Source organism: Balearica regulorum, chromosome 2 (assembly GCF_011004875.1).
Source record: "Balearica regulorum gibbericeps isolate bBalReg1 chromosome 2, bBalReg1.pri, whole genome shotgun sequence".
Classification (NCBI taxonomy): domain Eukaryota; kingdom Metazoa; phylum Chordata; class Aves; order Gruiformes; family Gruidae; genus Balearica; species Balearica regulorum.
The window spans coordinates 150,606,599-150,627,408 of NC_046185.1; the positions used below are offsets into that span (position 1 = coordinate 150,606,599).

Genomic DNA, 20,810 nt, shown 5'->3' on the forward strand with positions numbered 1-20,810 from the left:
GAAATCCTTACAGATGGCACAGCAATAGAAATGTCAATGTTCTATTTTTTTCCTAATGAAAACAAGAATTTTGCCGTACGTGTCCTCAAAGAACAAGATTACATACTCACTAAGGGCAATACAGTCTTTTTTAAGTTAAAAGTTGTACCTAATTTTTATTCCTCCAAGCTACGGTAATTTGTTAACCCACCTTAAAACAATGTTATGACAGAAAATGTTGAAAGCGAGCAATCATTTAAGCCCACCACTTTTAAAAATATTATTTCCTTCAAAATGGAAAAGTCTTTAGTTTTGGAACTTGGCTCTTGGAGCTAAAGAATCTGCAGTTGTTTGAAACAGTTATTGGTCTTTTAGGATTTGTCTCAACATGTGTATTTCAGATTTAGCATACCACATACCGCTACGTTCTGATGCGAGTTAAATAGTTGATCCCTATTTGCATTCATACAGGGCAAGACTGTTGCTAGAGTTCTTGCTTGTACAGCTCATCAAAGCTGCTTCAAAATCGAAACCCCTCAACATGTAGTTACTAGACGCTGTGTCAACAAGGATACTTTGAAAGTTCATAAAATACACTTTCACGAGTATTTGAAAGCTCTCCTATTATCTGCAAGAATAGCACATACCAAAAACATTTAAAATGACCTATCGAGCACAAATTATAAACAACTTGTGGAAAGCTCATACAAAGATCTGACATTTTTTTTTTTTTTAAACTCTTGGCTCCTCCAACAGAACCTGCATACTACAACACCTTGAATAACCTTGACTAATTGACTAGTCCTTTGCACAGACATCAGCTTGGTGAGTCTTTAGTATTTCTATGTAGATCATCATCAGCGCTAGAGGAGGCAATGGCAAGTACCTGGCAGGCAGTCAGGAAAGAACTCATTCCAGCACTAGGATGTCAATGGGCACGCTCGCCACGTTTAACTCTTTAGTCACAGTTTGCAATGTTTAGAGACTTGGCACTGGAGAGGGGTGGCAAGGAATACTAAATGTGGTATTTTATAGCTGCAAAAGGAGGACACAATATCTCATTAAGAGACTGAATAAAGACTTCTAAGCTGAGACTATTTTCAACTCAGTTGTGCCTAAAACTTCTGGAAACACCATTTGATTACCATGTACCTCAACCTTTCATATTGTGTCTTAAGAGTAGAAGTGAAAGTCCTACGATCCTAGGCAGTACTGATACTCAGAAACATGCCAGTATATTATTTCAGTGTTGTGATTCACTGTATGACTGAGTTTAAAGTTTAACATTGAAAACAAGTTATGCCACTACATCAATCAGTCATATATGCATAAAGACACGTACAGTTGATATGCAGGTCTATAGAGGTATACAGGAACATACAAAGGTTTAAAGAGGCAAGTACATCATCATCTTATCTCAAAAGTAAGTTCAGAAAATGGAACTATTTGAAATATTTCATAGTTTATCCCTACCATTAATATGCTGCATTGAGGTTTGGTTTTGGGTGGGGTGAGTTTTTTTGTAATTTTTTTTTTTTTTTAAAAAACCAACATGTTATTTTAAAAGCAAAATCCTATTTGAACCCTGTGTTCCACAAAAGGCAACTAACAGCTAGCAGGGAAGCTTCTCACTACATCTTAGCAGTACTAAATTTCCTTCAGATTAACAGCTTTAGTTTCATTAAATCAGCCAATACTTGACGTGATGTTGGGCTGAGAAGCCACAGAACCTTTCATCTGACAGTAAACGCACACACTACATATGCTCTGCTAGCTAACCTGGATGCTGGCACAGCTACGCTTGAGCAGTACAGCATGGCAGTCCGCTCTCGGCAAAGGACACCTGGCAGCGCTAGGAACTGTCAACCATCTGTGGACCAAAACCTGTAGTTACAACTTATGTAGCTGTACATTTAAGTCTCTTGTTAGAAACAATATAGGCTGTCGTACTTTCAAATTTACCACAGAATTACTCATTGCTCATCAAAAAAAAAAAAAAAAAAAAGTAAAAATTATTGCAGCTGCCAGACCATTTGAATTTAAATTTGCATCCAAGAACTGTAACAGTTTTAAAGAGTTTACCATCAGTAAATATAATTGCACACATTTTCTGATTCCACACTGCTGAATCAGTGTAGCATAACAGAAAATATTAACCCAAAACTGAACAGTTTAGAGAAATTTCATTCTACTTTGAACAAGTTTTCCAACAGTCACCATAAATATGTTGATACCAAAATAAATACCTTTTCCAACACCAGCAAGTTATATTTTTAAAAATTAAATCTGATAGCAATTAAAGCTAGCCATATGTCTCATATTTTCCCAAACCTTTCATATTAACATTAGCCTACAAGCCATTTAATGCCTCTGGCAGCTGGAGATGGGGAGAATTCGAGAATGCACGGCAAAATATTGGCTCTATTTATTAATTCAGTATAAATTTTGCCTTGGCTAGCATATCTGTTTTCATGAAAATCTAACCATATCTGTGCATTTCAACATGGTGAGAAATTTAAGTAGCCTTGAAATCATGACGCAGCTGAAGGCATTTACACACCACAGTTGTGGCAGCACACCTGTGCCCAAGTCATAACCAACGGTGTGAGGCAGGCAAGCAAAGACTTTCCCTCTGCTCCGTTTCCACTGTGGCGCATCAGCGGGGAAGCAGAGGCAGCTTGGAGCAGGATTCAATCGCCCTGCAAGACTTCGCCCTGGCAGCCTCTGACGGAAGAGCTACTCCCAGAAATCTTTCCTTCATCACTCTCCTAAATTCCCCTTCTCTTCATCTCATAACAATCAACCCAGATCTTTGGACACCATTTCATGTTACTACATTTTTTAAACAGGCTGTAAAAATAGAACTCCCTGATTTCTATCTCCCTCCTCATTCTGAAAACTGGTTTAAAAGGCTAAAATCTTTAGCCACTTCAGCTTAATTTGTCCTTCTTCCCCTACAGACGTTTCTGATGTGCCCCTCTAAGCTCAGCCAACTACTCAGATTTTTCTTCATGTTATTACTGTTTGGTTTTTTTCTGTCCATCTTTTTATCCTTTCCATTATCAAGCATTCTTAGAAAAGATTACGTTAAAACCGGCAAGCTGATTAAAATGCATTAGTAATAAATAAAGGGAAGACATCTATACAAAACCAGTAAAAGCAAGGATAGCATCTTTCGGTGTTCAGATGATTGCAAAATCATCTTTGAACTTCGCATTGCTTGCAGTGGTCTCACTTCACTGCGAGGTAATCCATATGGACTAGGGAGCTATCATATCAATATAATATTCTAGCAAAATATTTCTACCAGTATTCAGTACATCCACATCGACAGCATGCAGCTTCAGAGACTGAGATAATTCTTTAAAAAAAAAAAAAAAAAATCACAGAATACCCTACTAAAAATGCAGTTTGGAAAAATACCCAACATTTAAAACAAATTTCATTTACAACAAAATTCATTATTACAAAACAGAGAAGAAAACACCAAAACGGGAATATTTTAAAGGCCACATGAACTTACAATTTGGTTAATAACAAATGTGTTGGGGTTTTTCAAATTTAAAAAACTAACATATTTTCCATTTTACAGACTTGCAATACTGAAAAAACTCCACTATCTGGCACAGCATTAGCTCCTATATGTACTGAAGAAGAAACTAATGTAAGCCCTGCGCATTTGTTCTTTTTGTAATTGACAACATTCAAATTCAAGAACTGCTTCTGACTTTCACTGTATTTAAGCAATCTCACACAGTTTTACCTGGTGGCCAAACCTGGCCCACAAATGTGATTTTCCCACTGACGATACGTGAATCAAACCCACAAAGTCTGCTTTGCACGTTCGTGCACTAGTTTTTAAGGACAAACAGGAAAGCATATTTAAACTTGTCAGCTGAGCAAGCTTGATACAGGGTTGAGAGGAAAGAAATCTGTAACAATTTTACGATGTTTTCCACACTAAAACAACACTTAAAGCATAATGATGTCATCTTGGCTTCACCAAAGTCAGCAACAAAGCTGCCATCAACTACTGCGAAGCCAGGATCACAAACTTAAATCTTCCTAAATATATCAGGTAAGTGAATGCCAAATCTTGCAGACCTGCTTTACCTGCAAAAGTGCAACTCTTTTTGCTCAGTCTTCAAAGTCTATTTGATGGGCTTGCACAGAGTTCAAGCAGACTTTTCCAACACAGAAAATATTTAAAGCTTCAGACGCAACCTCAGGCAGGAGCTCAGCCTTCTGTTCAAGATGGTTGCTTTAAGATAACTTTGACCTGAGACTGACAGGACTATAAACCTTAAGGGAGGAGCAGGAACACGCTCAAGTTATAAACAAGAAGTAATTTTTTAATTAGTATTACTATCATACAAAAACAGAGTTTCTATATGGCTCACGGAGAGTGGAAGAGAAAGAAGCATGTGCTAACATAAGCCTTTCTCCTCGGTCTTAAACTTAAGAAGCCAGATAGAAATTGATCTTGTACCTTACCGGTCTAAGTCACTTGATGAATCTAAATTAAGTAAAATAAATGTTTTAAAAGTTTGCAAATATTGTAGCTATACTTCTGATTTATCATACTTTAAAGTCTCGTAAATGCCTCTCAAAACAGACTTAAGAGACACGATCTGTGTTCAGAAGAATATATAGGTTAAAACACAGTATAACAAAAGCATGCATAAGTATATGAAGGAAGCAGCTATAAGGGCATGGTGATATCCCGTACAAAGTCTGGTGACAAAGTAAAAACAATGCAAAATTAACACAAGTACGTAAACATTTAATCTGATCAAATGTGGCCCATCATGAACACTACCCTCTTCTTGACAGTGGTCTGATGCCTAAGACTATATGAATTTAAAAAAAACCAAAAAAACAACAAAACAAAACAATCATCAATGCTTCCATGGTAGTGCTCGAGTTTCCATTAGTCCATGACTTAACTTTCCAATATTCACAGATGATGTATTTCTATTTACTAGTCCTCAATGAATTCTTTCACTCGTTTTTAAATCCAGGTTTATTTTTACTTCATCAGGATATAACAGACACAAAAATAAGCTAGGCTGGGGGTTTGTTTGAATACGTTAATAAAACAAGAGTCTGAGTAGACAGGCTAAACAAAGTTGCACCCCTCCCCTCAAGAGGCATTTTTGTTAGGTCCCCACCAAGTGACTTGCTAACTCCAGTGTCCTAGATAGTCTTCTCATGGACTAGAGCTCATTACATCTCACAACACCAGTTAATGCAGGCAGGGGGAGAGGAAAACTCATCTACCCACCGAGAAACAACAGAGGTAACAAAATCCAAATTATTTTTGTGTTTTGCTTTTTTTAATCTAAGAGTGAGACTAATAGCAGAAAAACAGCGCTCTGATTAGAAACCACTTGTATTATAACCAGGACAGAAAGCACAGTTTGATGTAATCGTTCAAAAAATGCTTAAATAGCTATCATCCCCATCAGGAAATATCATAAAGAAAGTGGAAGAAAATAAATAATTCTCTTTTCCCTCCAAATGCAAATTTTTATTTAAAGAAACAGTTTACAACTTGCAGCAGAAACCAAATTGGATTTAACAAACAGTATTATTTAACAGCAAGATATTAATGGTGCGTATCATATTTTACTATAGATTTCCTGGGAGAATGGAGATAGTTGAGCTTTATCACACATTTAGTAATTACTAAAGGTATACATGGAGCATCAAATGCATTAAACAGCACAGTAAAACACGTTTGTAAAGATATTTTACCACCCACAATTTTAAAATTAGGAATTTTTTTTCCCCACTTTTTAGAGTCCTTTTCTTTCTTTATTCAGAGAGTATGTCTATGAGTATTATTTTTGGAGATATGAACATTCTTTAAACAATAAAACAAGCAAAATAGCATCAGGCACCAGTCATCACACATCCCCCTGCTGTTCATCTCAACATGTTCTTGAGACTTCTGAAACATCAGAACATATTTGGCCAAGTAATAATAAAAATTAAAGAAAAAGTTAAGGCAGGTTTTAGAAGGACTTAAAAGGTTGCGTGCTAAAGAAAGCAAAGATACAAAGTGGAAAATCTGCCCAGAGTAGACCCTGACAAATCTTCCAAAATTCAGCTTTAGCATACTGAACAGCTTCAACTGCACTTATTTCCATAGGGGAAGGGGGAGAAAAGAAAAGTATGTAGAGGTAGGGTTTGGTGAGATGATAGTCAAATCCCTTAAACATAGGAAGAGGAAGACAAAAAAAAGCGAATAAAAACAAACACAACCCTTCGGCCACATGGTAATCAATAAACACACACACACACCCCCCCGCCCCTAAAGATTAATCTTTTCATCTATGGGAAATTTTACACGGACCTGAGGTATGGGGAAACAAAAAAATCACTGCATTGTACAGTCTATTTAAAATAAGAATCAAATATAAAGTTCCTTATATACCTATTTCTTGGATTCCTGACTTGAAATCTCCCTGTTTGTTTTCAAAAATCCTGCTCTTACTTCTTGTGCATAGAACTATGTGATCTAGAATAACAAACACAGGGGAGGAAAGCAGGGATCTCTGTATTGTAACCTCAGCCAGATCACCTATTTACCAAACACCCTCGAGCAAAAATATTAACTTTGTCCCCCAAACAAGGACAAAAATATTTTCAGACAGAGTGAATGTACACGTAACAGCAAGATGAGATTTAACCTTTGAACATAGCCTGATATTGTGACAAAGAAGGTGAAAGCTATGGAAAGCCACATATCTGCACTCCCACTGCCTGCAGTCAGTGACAGGAACTGGACTCAGATGGGGAAGGCAAGGGAAGGAAGAGAACTCGAGACAGTATTTTTCTTCTCCTAATTTGTTAAAGAAGTGTCAAAACTAAATAGTCTGTGTTCAGAAATAACTCCACTGATAACTGTAACTCACAGAGGGGATAGTCTAGACTGCTGCAAATATTAAGGCATGTATGATATCATCTTTTTTTTTTTCCTCCTCCTTTTTCAAGTTAACATTGTAGGAACCATGCTCAGAGGTGAATCCAAATTCTTCAGATCCATATATAATATCTGTTTGGAGTTGTTCTTGTTTGGGGGGTTGGGGATGAAGTGGAAGATGATGATGGTGGGACTTTTAAAAATTGTTTTTACCTGTGGTGTTTCACATATCTAGATTAACTTCACGGAGAAAAGGTTATGTTTAAAGTGTTAAATGAAGCATCTGTTGAGGCCATAAATAATGATCTTATTTGATGATTTCTTGAAATAAGAGACCGTAGACTTAACAAATAAGATCTGGAGGAAACATGCAGTCCTCCTTGACTTGCGTACCTGTGTCACTTCCAGATCCAGTTGATAATGCTGGCATGATTTAGTCTGCAGAGTATCACGCAGGAACGTCAGACTAGCACTCTGCAGCCAGAAGGCCGAAGTTAATTTCAGTTTAACTGCTTGCAGCCAAGTTGTCTACGAAGATTTATGCTATCTCCCAGTTTCTCCTAGAAAGGACAGAAACAGAATTTTACAATTAAGAACATTGCTAAACTGGAAATTACTACAGCTAACCAAATCCAATCATTATCACAAAATAAGCTTTTGATTTAAGACTCTCAAAACAAAGTGCTTTGCATTTATTTATGACTGTTAAGATTTTTTTTTCCCCCCAGGTGAAACAAGTTTTGTATTCTTCAGTGTAGCCTATAATCCCATTCTGCTGTAAAAATAATTTAACACATTTCTCTCATGTAAATTACACTCTTTAGCGTGTCAGGTCTTTTGGAAATAAAGTCTAGGGTTATTTTATTAAAGCAGTGAATAATTTAAGTCACTCAAATTTTGCTACTACTTACCCCAGGAAAAAAAAAATAAATTGCTTACTAGCATGGTAATTTATTCAGTGTTTCTACTTAACCTCCTTTCAATTGTTTTCAGTTCATTTAAGATCTGACATGCAATTTTTATTTGTAATCTGGAAATATAATCTAAATTTTAACTGAAGTTGTAAAAAGCAGGACTGGGACAAACACTTCTCTAAGGTAAATAGCAGTTTGATTCCTGGAGTTGATGGAGCCATTATCATGCAAACCACGTAAGGAATTTTTCTGTAATTCATTACTACAAAATCAGTATTTTTTTAGGACATATTTTTTAATAATTGCACAGGCCTACTGATACCAAATTTGAGGTCTTTCTTTTAACCAGTTCTTGAGGAAACTTCAGAGCAAATGTAACGAAAGTAAAAAACAATTTCAAATATAAGTGAATGTATTTAAATTTAGATATGTTCAAATATGAAACTGGAACACAAACTTGTGAAAAAAAAATTAGAGTTATGACTGGAAATGTTTACTAATAGTGGGGCAAGGGAGAAGGCAGGGAGAGGGGGAAGGAAAAGCTAACAAAAAACAAAGGGTTTTTTTCCCAACTTCAGTAAACAAAAGGGATCCTTGAAGAAAGCAAGCAGCACAGTTCTGCTTAGCATAAGAAAATAAACAAATAGAAGAGCATTCTGCTGCTGCTGGCTTGTTTTTTGTTGGTGTTTTGGGTTGTGTTTTTTTTTAAACACATTCATATTAATCAGAATGACTTTTGAAGTCATCTTGGCTCTGAAAGTGCATATTTTGGACAAATTTGTGCTTGGCAACAGTCTTGTGGAAGAGTAATATACAGGTGCTGTAAACACTGTATGCTGTTCAAAATTTCGTTTTTCACCCCCAAAAAATCCCCACATTGCTAGAAGTATTGCAACATATTAAGGGCCATCCAGAAGATTTTGTTTAGTAAGTTTTAAATCCATTACTAGATATAAGTTAGTTATTAACTCGTCCCTAGGCATAAGCATACAGTTTAAATACTCTGGCAACTTCTTAAAGTTCTTTTTTCTCCCTCCCCTAAGCATTTACCCAAAGAAAGATTTTGCATGTCAGCTTTCAAACTCCAATGAATATGGGTTTTTTTAAGAAGGCAAATATAGCAGAAGTTACAGCCCTGCATAAGATCTTCTATGATGAAAAGGACAAAAAAAAAAAAAAAAAAAAAAAAAAAATCCACCCTTAGAAACCTATCTATTAAGATTGTCTTAGGGTCTGAGGTTTTTTTTAGTTATAAAAGTTTGTAGTGAAGAAAAAAAAAAAAAGTTTTCACTAAAAAAGCATCAGTTTCCAAAAAAATATTTTTACATTCATCAAATCAGCACAAAGTCCATTAAATTTAAAACAGAGATAAGGAAGCTAAGTAGTTCAGAGTGAAAGTTCACCTTACAATGACAGAGTTGTAAAATGTCTGTATAGCTAGGCAGGGTGCAGTTTAAAAGAAAAAAAAAAAGTGATACTGTAGCCAAGGACACACTATGCCAATTAAGAAGGAACTTATTCATTTTGCATTGATTTTGCTTGTTTTCTTTTTAACACATACAAGCACCATGAAGGAGGAGTCACACTGTAAGCTCACTTATAGTCCCTAGCATGAGCACACGACTACAGCCGTACGAAGGACGGAGACATTTTTAGCTTTCATACATGTAAGAAAATATTAAACCAAAATTATTTACTATTAATGGGACATCTTTGATTTATATACAACTTAAAGTACTTTCATCTATTAAAAAAGAATGAACAAACACCAAACATGTAAGGCATTCTCATTAAAGACGCATTATTGTTAATCAGAAATTCAGGTTCCTTAAAAAAGTTCACTGTGAAATGTGGAAAGTCTTGTTGATCTACATATATGTCATGTATTTAAACTCAATCAGTTTCTATTTTTCTTTATTTCACAGTAAATCATTCAATTTAAAAAAAAAAATTCAAGCTCCTTATTATTTAAGAAACTTATACACAGTATAAAGTTATTCCCCCCAGATCCTAAATATATATTAATGAAAAATAAATGACCTGATGAAATCCTTACCAGTAAAATGCTTAATATTTTGCTGGAATGGAACAGGCACTTTTTTTTTTTCTAACTTGCAAATTAAGCTACATTTTTGCAGTGATGATGTTATTTTCTTTGGCTCGCTTTATTTAAAATGCTTTGGAAGTTTTTGCCGGAGCCCAGCCATAGGCACTGCCGACTGCTGTATGGAATCGATTTGCTGCAACACAGAAATACCAGCTGTTACAGTATGTCCTGAGAGGGATTACCGAATATTCTTAAATTGAAGTTCAATCCATCTTTCCATAAAAATGAGAAGCCAACGCCAGGAACGTAACAGCAGTATCAAGTGCACCTGAGGCATTTACAATACCCAGCAGGACTGTTACAACCGGCCTTTAAAAAGGGCTTATTTTTGAAATTTCATTATTCCAGTTGTACCTTACTTCTATATATCACACTGTATCGGGTTTTGCTGGCACCCACCGTGTGGAAACCGTGGAAGCCGCGCAAGCCCCGCCGTACGCCGCCGGCCTTCCTCCGGGCCCCGCGCGGCTGCCGCGCCGCTCCTGACACCTAGCGGCCGCGGGGGGCGGCGGACCCGGGGAACGAGGCCCCGCCCCGCAGGCCCCGCCCCGTGCCGCCTCAGGAGAGCCCAGCCTGCCCCGCCATGGCTCACAGCTCTGCCCAGCTGGAGAGGGGAGCTGCTCCGGAGGTGCGAACGCGCTTTAACGTCTTCTGCTTTTAGTCATGGAAATTGAAAACTAAATAACTGATTAAAGTTTAATAAGAAATTAAATTTTCATTATTTCTGCCTGTGTTTACTTGCAGAACTAAAGACATTTCTATTTCCGGTTGAACAATAGATATTAAAAAAATAAAACTAGATGTCTGTACGAGGAACAGAAAAGTTTCCCTGCCCTTCGATAACTCCTGCGCACTATACGAGCACATTAACCGTGCCAGACACGGCTCTAGTTAGCTTCACCGCCAAGCTCATTAAGGTGACATAACTTATTGGGGTGCCAAATCCCCTGGTTATAAATAGCCAGGAGCGGGGCAGAAGCCTCCTGGGAACAACTTCCAAAACTGCAAAATCCTAGAATTACAGCTCTCCAAGGGAACCATTTTTTTTTGCATATCCCACAAATAAGAGAGGCCCCTTACCAAGGGATGAGGGGATAAATGTTGTTCCCGATCGCCCGTGCTGTCCATACGGGAGGACGAGTAATGATGGGCAGAGGCCATCAGATAAAATGAGGGCGGGAGGCAGTCAAAGACGATGAACAGCTTTTTGCATAATTTTAGATTTAGTACCTTCTTCCTAGCATCCTCTATGGCTTTTGAATGGAAGTGACTCCATTAATCATGCATACATTTTGTTGTAGCCAAGTTCATTTTTCTACAAAAAATGAGGTAGGAAAACTGATTCAAATTTGTCTTTATGGCAAGCATCCTACATTTGGAGACAGCACGCATGAAGTCTTGGTTCCACCTTTGACTGCCCATCCAAACCTCAATAAACTGCATAATATTTATTCCTGAAAGGTCATTTTACAAGTTACTTAATATTTTTGGCACTTTAATGAATATAAATTTATTTTCTTCACATTTAAAAAAGCAGGCTAAAGACGTTTGACTGATTTGAAACAGGTAAAACCATAAAAAAATATGAACCTACAAATGGGGTGTGTGCGTGTGTGGAACATAAAACCAGGTTGTTTGATACAAGAAACATTCAACCTGGTTTTCTAAAGGATGCTACAGTTATGAAGACTATAACCTTGATTTCCAGAACTAAATCAGCATGCCTGCAAATGGTATTTGAACTACCAGATAGAGATTTCATGTGGAGACAGGAAATTTGACATTCAGTCTTGTATTCATCATGGGGCCTCAAGTAATTAAACGACTAGGGACATGTATACAAGTCGCCAAAACCTAGTCAGCACAGGAAATTGCCAAAGGAGGTTTTCTAGACTGGGAGAAGTAAATCTGCTTTGGTAGACAAAATCTGAATTGAAAATGGTGGTCTACTCTTTTGGAAGTTATAATGTAATGAGATCTATTGATTCCTTAAACTCTTCTGAGGAGGTTTCCACCTCCTTAATCACAGGGTGTCTGACAGGCTACTGGAACCTGCTTCTGGCTCCTGAGGGGCTTCCAAAGCTGGTCAGCTGCCCTTACAGGCAGTACACGTGTGTTGTCAACTGGAACCCTCAAAAAAAAATTGAATTGGAATTCTTGCATAGATGATACGGCACACAAACGTGATGGGACTTCAAAGACACTGCAGAAGCAAGAAGTTGCCTCTGACTCACCCAGTTGTAGGTATAATGGAAATGAAGAGTGGCAAAACACTCTGGGTATAGAGTCAAATTAAAAAAAAAAAAAGGAATATCTATGGCAACTACCAAATGTTATTAATACACTAACAGAAAACATAGACTGTCCCAAATTGAATAGGACAACAGCTGCCTTCACAAGCTTTCTCCTGGTCTTGCCATCATATCAATCTTCAGCCATCAGAAAAATTTAAGGCTTCTGCATAATATTTTTCTCTGTAATGTTCTATCAGTGATGTCCATTTTGTGTAGCTTATGTAAATTTTTTAGCTTACACCATGGGGATGTTAGAAACAACCTTATTTTGTTAAAAGGCTCTGAGAATAATAGATGAGAATTCAGACACTCTTAAGCATCCATTGAGAATGTATAACGGCTTGACTTTAAAGATGTCCCTAAAAATGTATAAATTTAACAAATACTCAGTTTGGAAAAGCCACACCACTGAACTCGTGTCTTGTAGTGTGCCTTGTACCTCCATGGCTCAAATTTAACTGTGAAGCCCCAGTGCATCAGAAAAGAGATCTCTCTACTTTCTACCTATTGGAAAATTTTACAGATGGAGAAAACAAGATGATCTAAATGGTAAAAGCTGCAACTACTATTAAAAAAAAAAAAAAAAAAGAGTCATGCTGAAAAACATTAGGACATTAGGAAATAATCCCATTAGTCTGTGGTGGTTATTTCCGAGAGTGCTCAGGTCTCACTGTAATGAACAGTCTGACCAACACCAGAATGAAGCAAGGCTGATTTCCAGTGGCCTTCCTGACTGTGGTGTCCAGGCTACATGTTTGGGCCTTTATAATTCTATTCTCTTCCTCTTCAAGGATGAGCTCCCACTAGACCCTTCCCTCACTGGATCATTCACAGAAGACACAACTCCAATCACTACCTGACCACCCATTTCCAAAAACATACCAAAACCTCATATATTCAGATCTTTTCCGTCATGTTTGACTGAATTTATTCAAAGGGCTCAGAAGACAGGCAGGAGAGGGAAAAAGAGAGCACAGTTTAGGATTTGCTTCCTTCACAACCTTGGCAGTAAATAGGTTCCTCCTCCTGAAGAGCTTAATCCTGTGTCAATTGGAAAAAATCTCGCTCACCTAGATACTCCAACAGCAACACTGAAACCAATATCCCAATTTTCTTCTTCCAGATTGTTTTCTACCATGATATCCCATCACCCAGATGGGGACTGTATCATAAAACCTGTTTATCTAGATACCACCTTTATCTGAACACTCTCTAAATACAACTGTGAAATACAGTCTTTCAATAACAAGTCAATCAAATGTAGAACAAAACCAGGAATAAAATATAGAATATTTTAAAATATAAAATATGGTGTAGGTACTATAGTTATTAATTTATATATTAATTATAATCTATTGTACATTAAAAGTTTTAGACAGATCCTTGCTGCCTTAAAACATGCTACAAGTGAAATACATTCAATAAGCAGCAGTATTGCAACAGTGGCGAGACTGTCTGCAACCTGCACCTTCCCTGTCTTTAACAAAAATCCCTACACGAGCTCTGTCCAGACTCAGATTTTTAAATGTCAGTGTTGGAATTGAGCACATTCCTTCGAATGCATGAAAACATTCCTTTAAATACATACACTAAAGCTACCAGTTTAATTTAAAACAGCGTCGATGTCAGATACCCTTAGACAGATCCAATTTTCTGCAAATAAAATGTACCAACTGACAGAATAATATTAGTTTAATAAACTAGTTTAATAAAGCTATTCATTAAAATGTGACCTAAACTATGTCTCAGATCAAAGGTTGCTCTTTTGGTTTGAGTTACTGGTTTGGGCACACTTTTAACACTTTTCCCCTAGCTGCAAACCATTCCTTTTCTTGGAAAATACCTGTCAGCAGGTACCACGGCCTCTCCATTAATTACCTGCACAAACAGTTTTGTTCTGGCATGGTTTCTTGACAGTCTGAAAAATGTAAGTAACTAAAGTAAATTATAAACCTTACTGACCCCTCAAAATACTGAAAATTGACCACTTTTAAGCATTTTCTATAAATGAGAAAGTTCAGCAAAACCTGCTGCAATGAGTCATCCGATAAACTCGACACTCCCTAACAGACAACTACACATGCTTTGCACCAAAGGGTTCCGCAACTCCAATTTTAGAAATGTACCCCATATTTTAATAGTATTATAATACAATTTGATCCCACATCTACAAAAGTTGACAGAAAATATCTGATAGAAATAAAACCAGGATTAAGGCCATGCTTAATAAAATCATAAATATTTAATTGATTTATTTAAATAGTTTAGCCAAGTATTTGTGTCAACAGCATGATTTACTTCATAGTCCTGTGGCTCAACAAAACATGCATACATGAATTCTGAGGTCTGTTGAACAGCCATGTCCAAAAATCATCCTCAGAAATATATAAATATTCAAATACTATTATTTCAAAGTCAGAAACATGTTAGAATGTTATTTTTCAAACTCAACATTTTATGCACCTCTAGAGGCAAATAAGGCACAGATGTTTTACAATGCTTCCATATTTTATTACAAAAGACAGAAGTTTTGACCACCCCTTCTCTTTCAGATTAACTAATCTTCTGAACACTTCTCCTTTGTTCAGCATAACTTTCCATAATCCACTTCTGTCAAAGTGTGATGATTTATTTTTTTGATGGAGCAGAAGATGGGTAAAGGAAAAGATGAATGGCTAAACAATACGTATTCTTTTTTCCGAGAGCAAAAGCAGAATAAACTCCACTTTCTTAACATATGTTTTTATCAAAAAAAAAAAAACAACCAAACACCTCACTACAATGATTTTAATTTTAATCAGTTACAGGTTGCTTTCTTTAATGTGAAGTTTTAAAATTTAATATGAGCAATCTGAAATGTATGCCTTTAGCTCAATTTTGGAAAAAGTTTTGATTTATGAAGTGGTAATTTATTAGTTGGATCTTGAGTGCAGTAACAAAAAACTTCCTTGCATGTACATATGCACAGTAAAAACAAAGTACCACACATGGACAGAGGAAGTATGTGTGTTTGATTTCCAGAAGTTTACAAACTTTGCAAGCCAAATTTCTCTGGGATGCTAAGTTTGTAGAAGAAAACAAAGGTGAAGCTGAATAGCCAGGCAGTGACATGTTCCAGAGCCTCTGCACTGCTGGTACATCAAGCACACCAGACACTCCTTGCAGTCTTCTGTTCCTCCCTGTAAGCTCCCTGTGGCCATTCTTCATTCTTGAATTCTCCAATTCCATCCAACTCCCAAATGCCACCACAAAGCTCTCCTCATGCCTCACACCCTCCCTTCTTCCTCCTCCTCCTCGGCAAGCTCTGGGAGCACCACTGCATCCAGCCCACTATGTGATTTGTCACCCAGGACACACTTCCTTACAGTTTTATTTTCATTATCTTAATTTTCTCCATGTCCCTCTTTATAGGGGTGAAGCCCCCCTGCCCCTCAGATGTTGCTTGCCATGAATTCATGATCCTCCACTAACAAAACTGCCTTTTACCCCTCTCTTTACAAACATTCCCACCTTCTGACACTTTATTATTACTTCCCTTACAGTTTTCATACTCCTGCCTCCATTTCCACTCCTGTCCCACCACTGCCACAGCCCTGATCACCCTCTCTATTTTTCATACCATTGCTTTCCAAACCTAGATTCACTTTCCAAATCTATTCTTGACCAGCAAGTCCTTGCTTTACTACTCTCCAAATATCTCCTTTTAAGGCTCTTCTCTTTCTTCTAGAACATGGATTAGCCTAGTTCACACCGGCAAGAATCCTTAAGTTTATGACACATGCAAGCAGTCGCAGATAGGAACAGATCAGATGGGGAGATTTTTCTGCCTGCAGCTCTGTACCATCTCCAGGCTGGAACCACTCTCAGAGCAGGACTTTCCCATGTGCCGAGTTACACATAATCAATGCTCAGAAATATCTGCAATACTCCCTAAAAATTTTGGAACCAATCATATATATAGTCTCCAAAGTTATACATTATAATTCAAAAGAGATACAGTTAGAGTTCATCTTTACTGCAACACTTTAAGCTTGATTTACTCCATGAGACAGTCACTTTGCACATTTTAGTTATGTATGAATTTAATTAGCAAAAAATAAATAAATTAGAATTGTAAGTTCTATCTTGCCAACCTATATAGCCTAAGTTACATTCCCACTGCAATCAGAGTGCCAGCCTCTGAGATTCAAGTCGTATTTTCAAGTTTGAAAGCCACTTCATTCAAATCTGAGATACTGATGGATGAAGAGTCAGATTCGAGGCAAGGGGTAAACCGTATGTTAAGTTCATGCTGCAGTGAAGACAAGCTCTCAGATGTCACTTCATTTAACAAAAAAACCCTTATTTTCAATCTTTATGAAGAAAATAATTTAAAATTACAAAAGGTCAATAAACACAAATGGTAACAGAACTTAACTTGGCAGTGTTACCTGCATGAAGAATTTTTTCTGTTTTTCTTGTTCATTTCACAGCTTAATACATTACTTTATGTCTTAATGTATACCCAGAAAACACAGGATATGCAAAGAGTCCAAGTTAATGTTGCTGTTGGAAACTTAATGTTTGCATTTCCTGGATTTTGCACTTTTAACTAGGTGAACAATACTGCATTCATTCTATTTTGGCATTTGCTACAAATACCAAAGTATTTTTTCTTATTTTGTCTGAAACTATAAATCAGAGCTAAGCAGTTTGATAGTGAACCTTTGACATTTTTTGTTATTCATAGAGATCTCTCCAACTTGCATATCTTGCAGTTTATTAGTCAATGACAGAGGTGATGCTATACAAATCAGTAAGCATACCTTATCAAGTGTAGAGACATTTAAAAAAACCTGATGCCTTGTAAAATACTGTGAATACAGAAGTTTTGATGAAGCAATGGAGAAATATTCTGTTTCTTTGAGATGATGACATTGAAGATTCCCTAATTGCAGTGGAGAAGTTAAAACAGGAAAGTGCACTGTTCCTGTACATGTCATATATTCCCTTATGCTCCTATGAGGGGTGTAACCAGAGGCAGTTCAATCTTCCTTCTGAATTCAAAAGCTAAAATACCTAGGAAGTCCAAAAAAAAAAAAAAAAAAAAAAAAAAGAGGGATGGCAGGTAACTGAATTCAGCTAAGTGCAGCTACTTGAGGAACTAAATATATTGTACAAAAATTATAGTCACTGCAAAGTAACCAGTCTCTTCAGGTACATATTGTTGTGTCTTCCTTTCATTAGTACCCTTGAGGTGTTAAGATAAGGAACCAAACAGTGGCTAGGGCTCACCTGGCACGCCTGGCTCCTATTTTGACAGATGATTTAAAGGCACAACACTGATAGAAGTCAGTTGAATACTTATTTTTTTATCATCCTGCATTCTCAGAATTAGGAAATTCACTGGATTTTTTTTTTTTTTTGACAGCTAAGGCAAGAGATCTGTCCCCAGTGCCACCTTTTCCAGTCAGGTTCCTACCTGGGGAACCATGTTGCATGGAAGATTCACGTGCTGCCCTACCAAGTTTAAATATCTACAGAACTACCACATTTCTCTGAGGATTTGTAACACTGAAGAGGCTATAAAAGGAGAATGACTGAATAAACAAAACCAGCAAGGAAGCCTCCTCTCCTAATGCTCCCTAGATGGACGGGAGGGGAGGAAAGGGGTCACAATATATACATCAACTGTAAAGCCCTTTCAGTGTTCTTAAAAGGCCCCACTTCTCCTTTCTAAAAATATGATGATTTACATCAAAGACTTGCATTGCTATTAGCAGCTGTGAAAAGCTCAAGTGGGACTTAAATGAAGATATCATAATGGAATTGCAACTTACACCTACAGTAACGATTGCTGCCATGACCACACCAGCAATACCACACTGACGGAGAGGAGCTCTGCTCTCTATGATGCAAGGCTAGAGAGCACAGAGAGTACAGAGCAAGGCTACAGTAACATAGATATTGCACTCAGAGCAGAATCCAAATGGGCATCTGAGGGCTGAACCACATTTTACCATGACTGCCAAGACACCAGAAAAAAACATTTCTGCATGCAAGTATTCAAAACTATTTTTTTTTAATGTGACAAATTGAGAATGTTATGATAAACTTTCAATTTTAAGCCAGAAGAGGGAGCTCCTGCACTTTTCAAATAAGTCAACATGGATTTCATCTTGTCTTTGGTAGTAACAAAGCAGCAATCCTCATCTCATGCCATACACAGGTCTGCATCTGGTTGCTTAGAAAGCAAATATACAGGAAGAATCTAATATGAAACTTTAAGATATACAATGGTCTAATGATACATGACTGATATAGATAAAATTGTTTAAAATTAGCTTTATTTCCCCTCCTTGTAAAAGTGATCATTTTCACATTATGTAAACAAAGCTGAAATAATTGTCTGCAAACTGTTTAATAAGTGTAATTATATGATCTATAAATGATGACAATACATATGAAAACCCACTGAATTTCCTAACAGTGAAGGGGTGTTCTTCCTATCTCTCTTTCAGTAAGTTGAATACATATCTTGTCTAGAATTACAAGAAATAACTGGATTTTGATAATTTTAATAAAGTTAGGAAACTGGAGAAGTGCAAATTTAAACAAATACTTGCAATTTATTGCTGCAGAATACGGAAGCGTTGTATTTCACCAATCCATCTTTTTATTAAAGTGCATATTTTAAAACATCTCAATCCAGAATAGTTATTAATAAAGCACTTATTTTTCTGCTTTTCTAATTAAGATAAAGGAAAAGTATTTCACAGATTTTGTGGCCTAGTACTACAAAGGCACTATTTACCCAAAATAAGAGTAGTCCACAAAAAAAGTCAAAGGGGACAAAACACAAGTTCTCATAGCATGCTTCATCTGAACACATTCCTTATACCAGATTCATCACTGTGGTATCAGTTACATTCTCTAGGTTGCAGGAAAATTCATGGAATAACATGGATTTGATATTTAAAAGAGCTCACTATGGTGAACGTCTAAGTCACTTCTCTTCAAAGTACACATACATAGTGAATTGCCTGGCATGCAACTGAACTAACACACCTTAATCCTGGAGATAACTTGTGTGCTCTTTTTGTGAAAATAAATTCATCTATGTGAGTTTAAATATTTTTTTAAAGAACTGTTTACTGAAAATGGAATAAAAACCAGTATGAATGTCCAAGATATTTGTTCCCATTAAAGTATGTTCACCTGTGAAAGCTTCTCACTAGAAAGCATGTGCCAGTTTGCAGAGGAAAGATGTCTAAGATATAAGACACAATTTGTGGTGAATATAGGAAATCACATATTTCCATCTTCTAGTGGTTTGAGTTCCAGGTAAGGTCTCCAGTTTCCCAACTTTGCATCACTTTCTGCTATTTTGATCAAGGTTCTCAGCCTTCCAGGATCCCAGGCCAGTGCTTTGGACCTTGATACATGGTTTCATTTTCTCATGGGAAAAGTGACAACATTCTCAGTTTCTTCCCAAAGCAAATGAAGCATTTCTTCCATTTCTTACTGATGACTATTAGCATTTCCTACACAACTCGCAGCTTAATCAGAAATATAAAAATTAGCATCATCATATTCCAGCAACCAATTAGCCATCTGGTCTATGTAATCTCTAATTTGACGATCTTAATATCCTTGAACTAATGCTTTGTGCTTAAAAACAGAATTGATATACAGCAGAATCACTCATCAATGACAAAGTCAGTCTAACTGCAATAGTCTATTCTACAAAATCTGGAAATTTGGCCTTATGGTAGAGAAAAATGATGCACAGAACTTTCCCACTGCATCTGCTATGACCTTCAACTAGGGTGAGAAAGGAAGAGAGGAAGAAAAGCCATGAAGATAAAAAGCAGGGCAAAAGCAGCAGTAATATTTGCTGCCAAATTTCACATCAATGTCAGCTTTTACAGTATAGCAATATAATTATGTCATCTAAATTTCATACAGTTTCATAACTACTCTTCTCACTCATCAGTAGGCTTCAGATTTGTGGAAAATATTACAGTATAACTATTTTTCAAGGTATATTATTTGCCAAAATATGACTGTCACAGCTCATTTCAGGTATGGCAGTATGATTAAAGCATATTAAGAGGGTTTTGACAAGTAAGTTAATTTTCACAAATATTGTAATTGTTACTCATAACATTATAAACTAGTTTAAACAAACATTAGGACCTAGAAGTTAATTCCCTAAAAGTTATTAAATGGATACCAGAAGATATTTCATCATTATGTAGCCCACTAGTTTGAAACAAAACAAAATACCACCTTTCAACTGGAAGTAATATAGCCATCATCAGCAAGGGAGTGGCAAGGAAATGGAAGTACAAAAGCACATAAGAACTCTGGAAGAGTTTTTCAGTGCAGTTTAAATTCTTGCATACAATAGCCCAATAGAAAAAAAAAATCAACCAAACAGAATACAATGACAGCACACATCTGGTAGCCTTTACTGTTAGACAAATGGTCTAACGAGTTTGATTAGCACTGATCAGATAAGAGATTTATATAGGATTTTTACTGGCTAATGTTTTGACCAAAACTTCAAATTAATTTTTCAAAGGGAAATTTCTCTACATTTAAAT

At 36.6% G+C, this 20,810-nt stretch overlaps 1 protein-coding gene across 3 annotated transcripts in view; it reads right to left on the bottom strand.

Moving 5' to 3' along the window:
- MPP7 (MAGUK p55 scaffold protein 7) overlaps positions 1-20,810 on the bottom strand; it is a 156,160-nt gene that overhangs the window by 106,145 nt on the left and 29,205 nt on the right. For 2 of the 3 annotated variants that reach the window (XM_075746408.1, XM_075746407.1), the window contains one exon: positions 7,301-7,467. In XM_075746408.1, coding sequence (XP_075602523.1) covers positions 7,301-7,337 — 37 coding nt within the window. In that variant the 5' untranslated portion in view covers positions 7,338-7,467. Of the gene's footprint in view, positions 1-7,300; positions 7,468-9,877; positions 9,928-20,810 lie in introns of those variants that run through there. The other variant, XM_075746409.1, reaches the window with a different exon arrangement.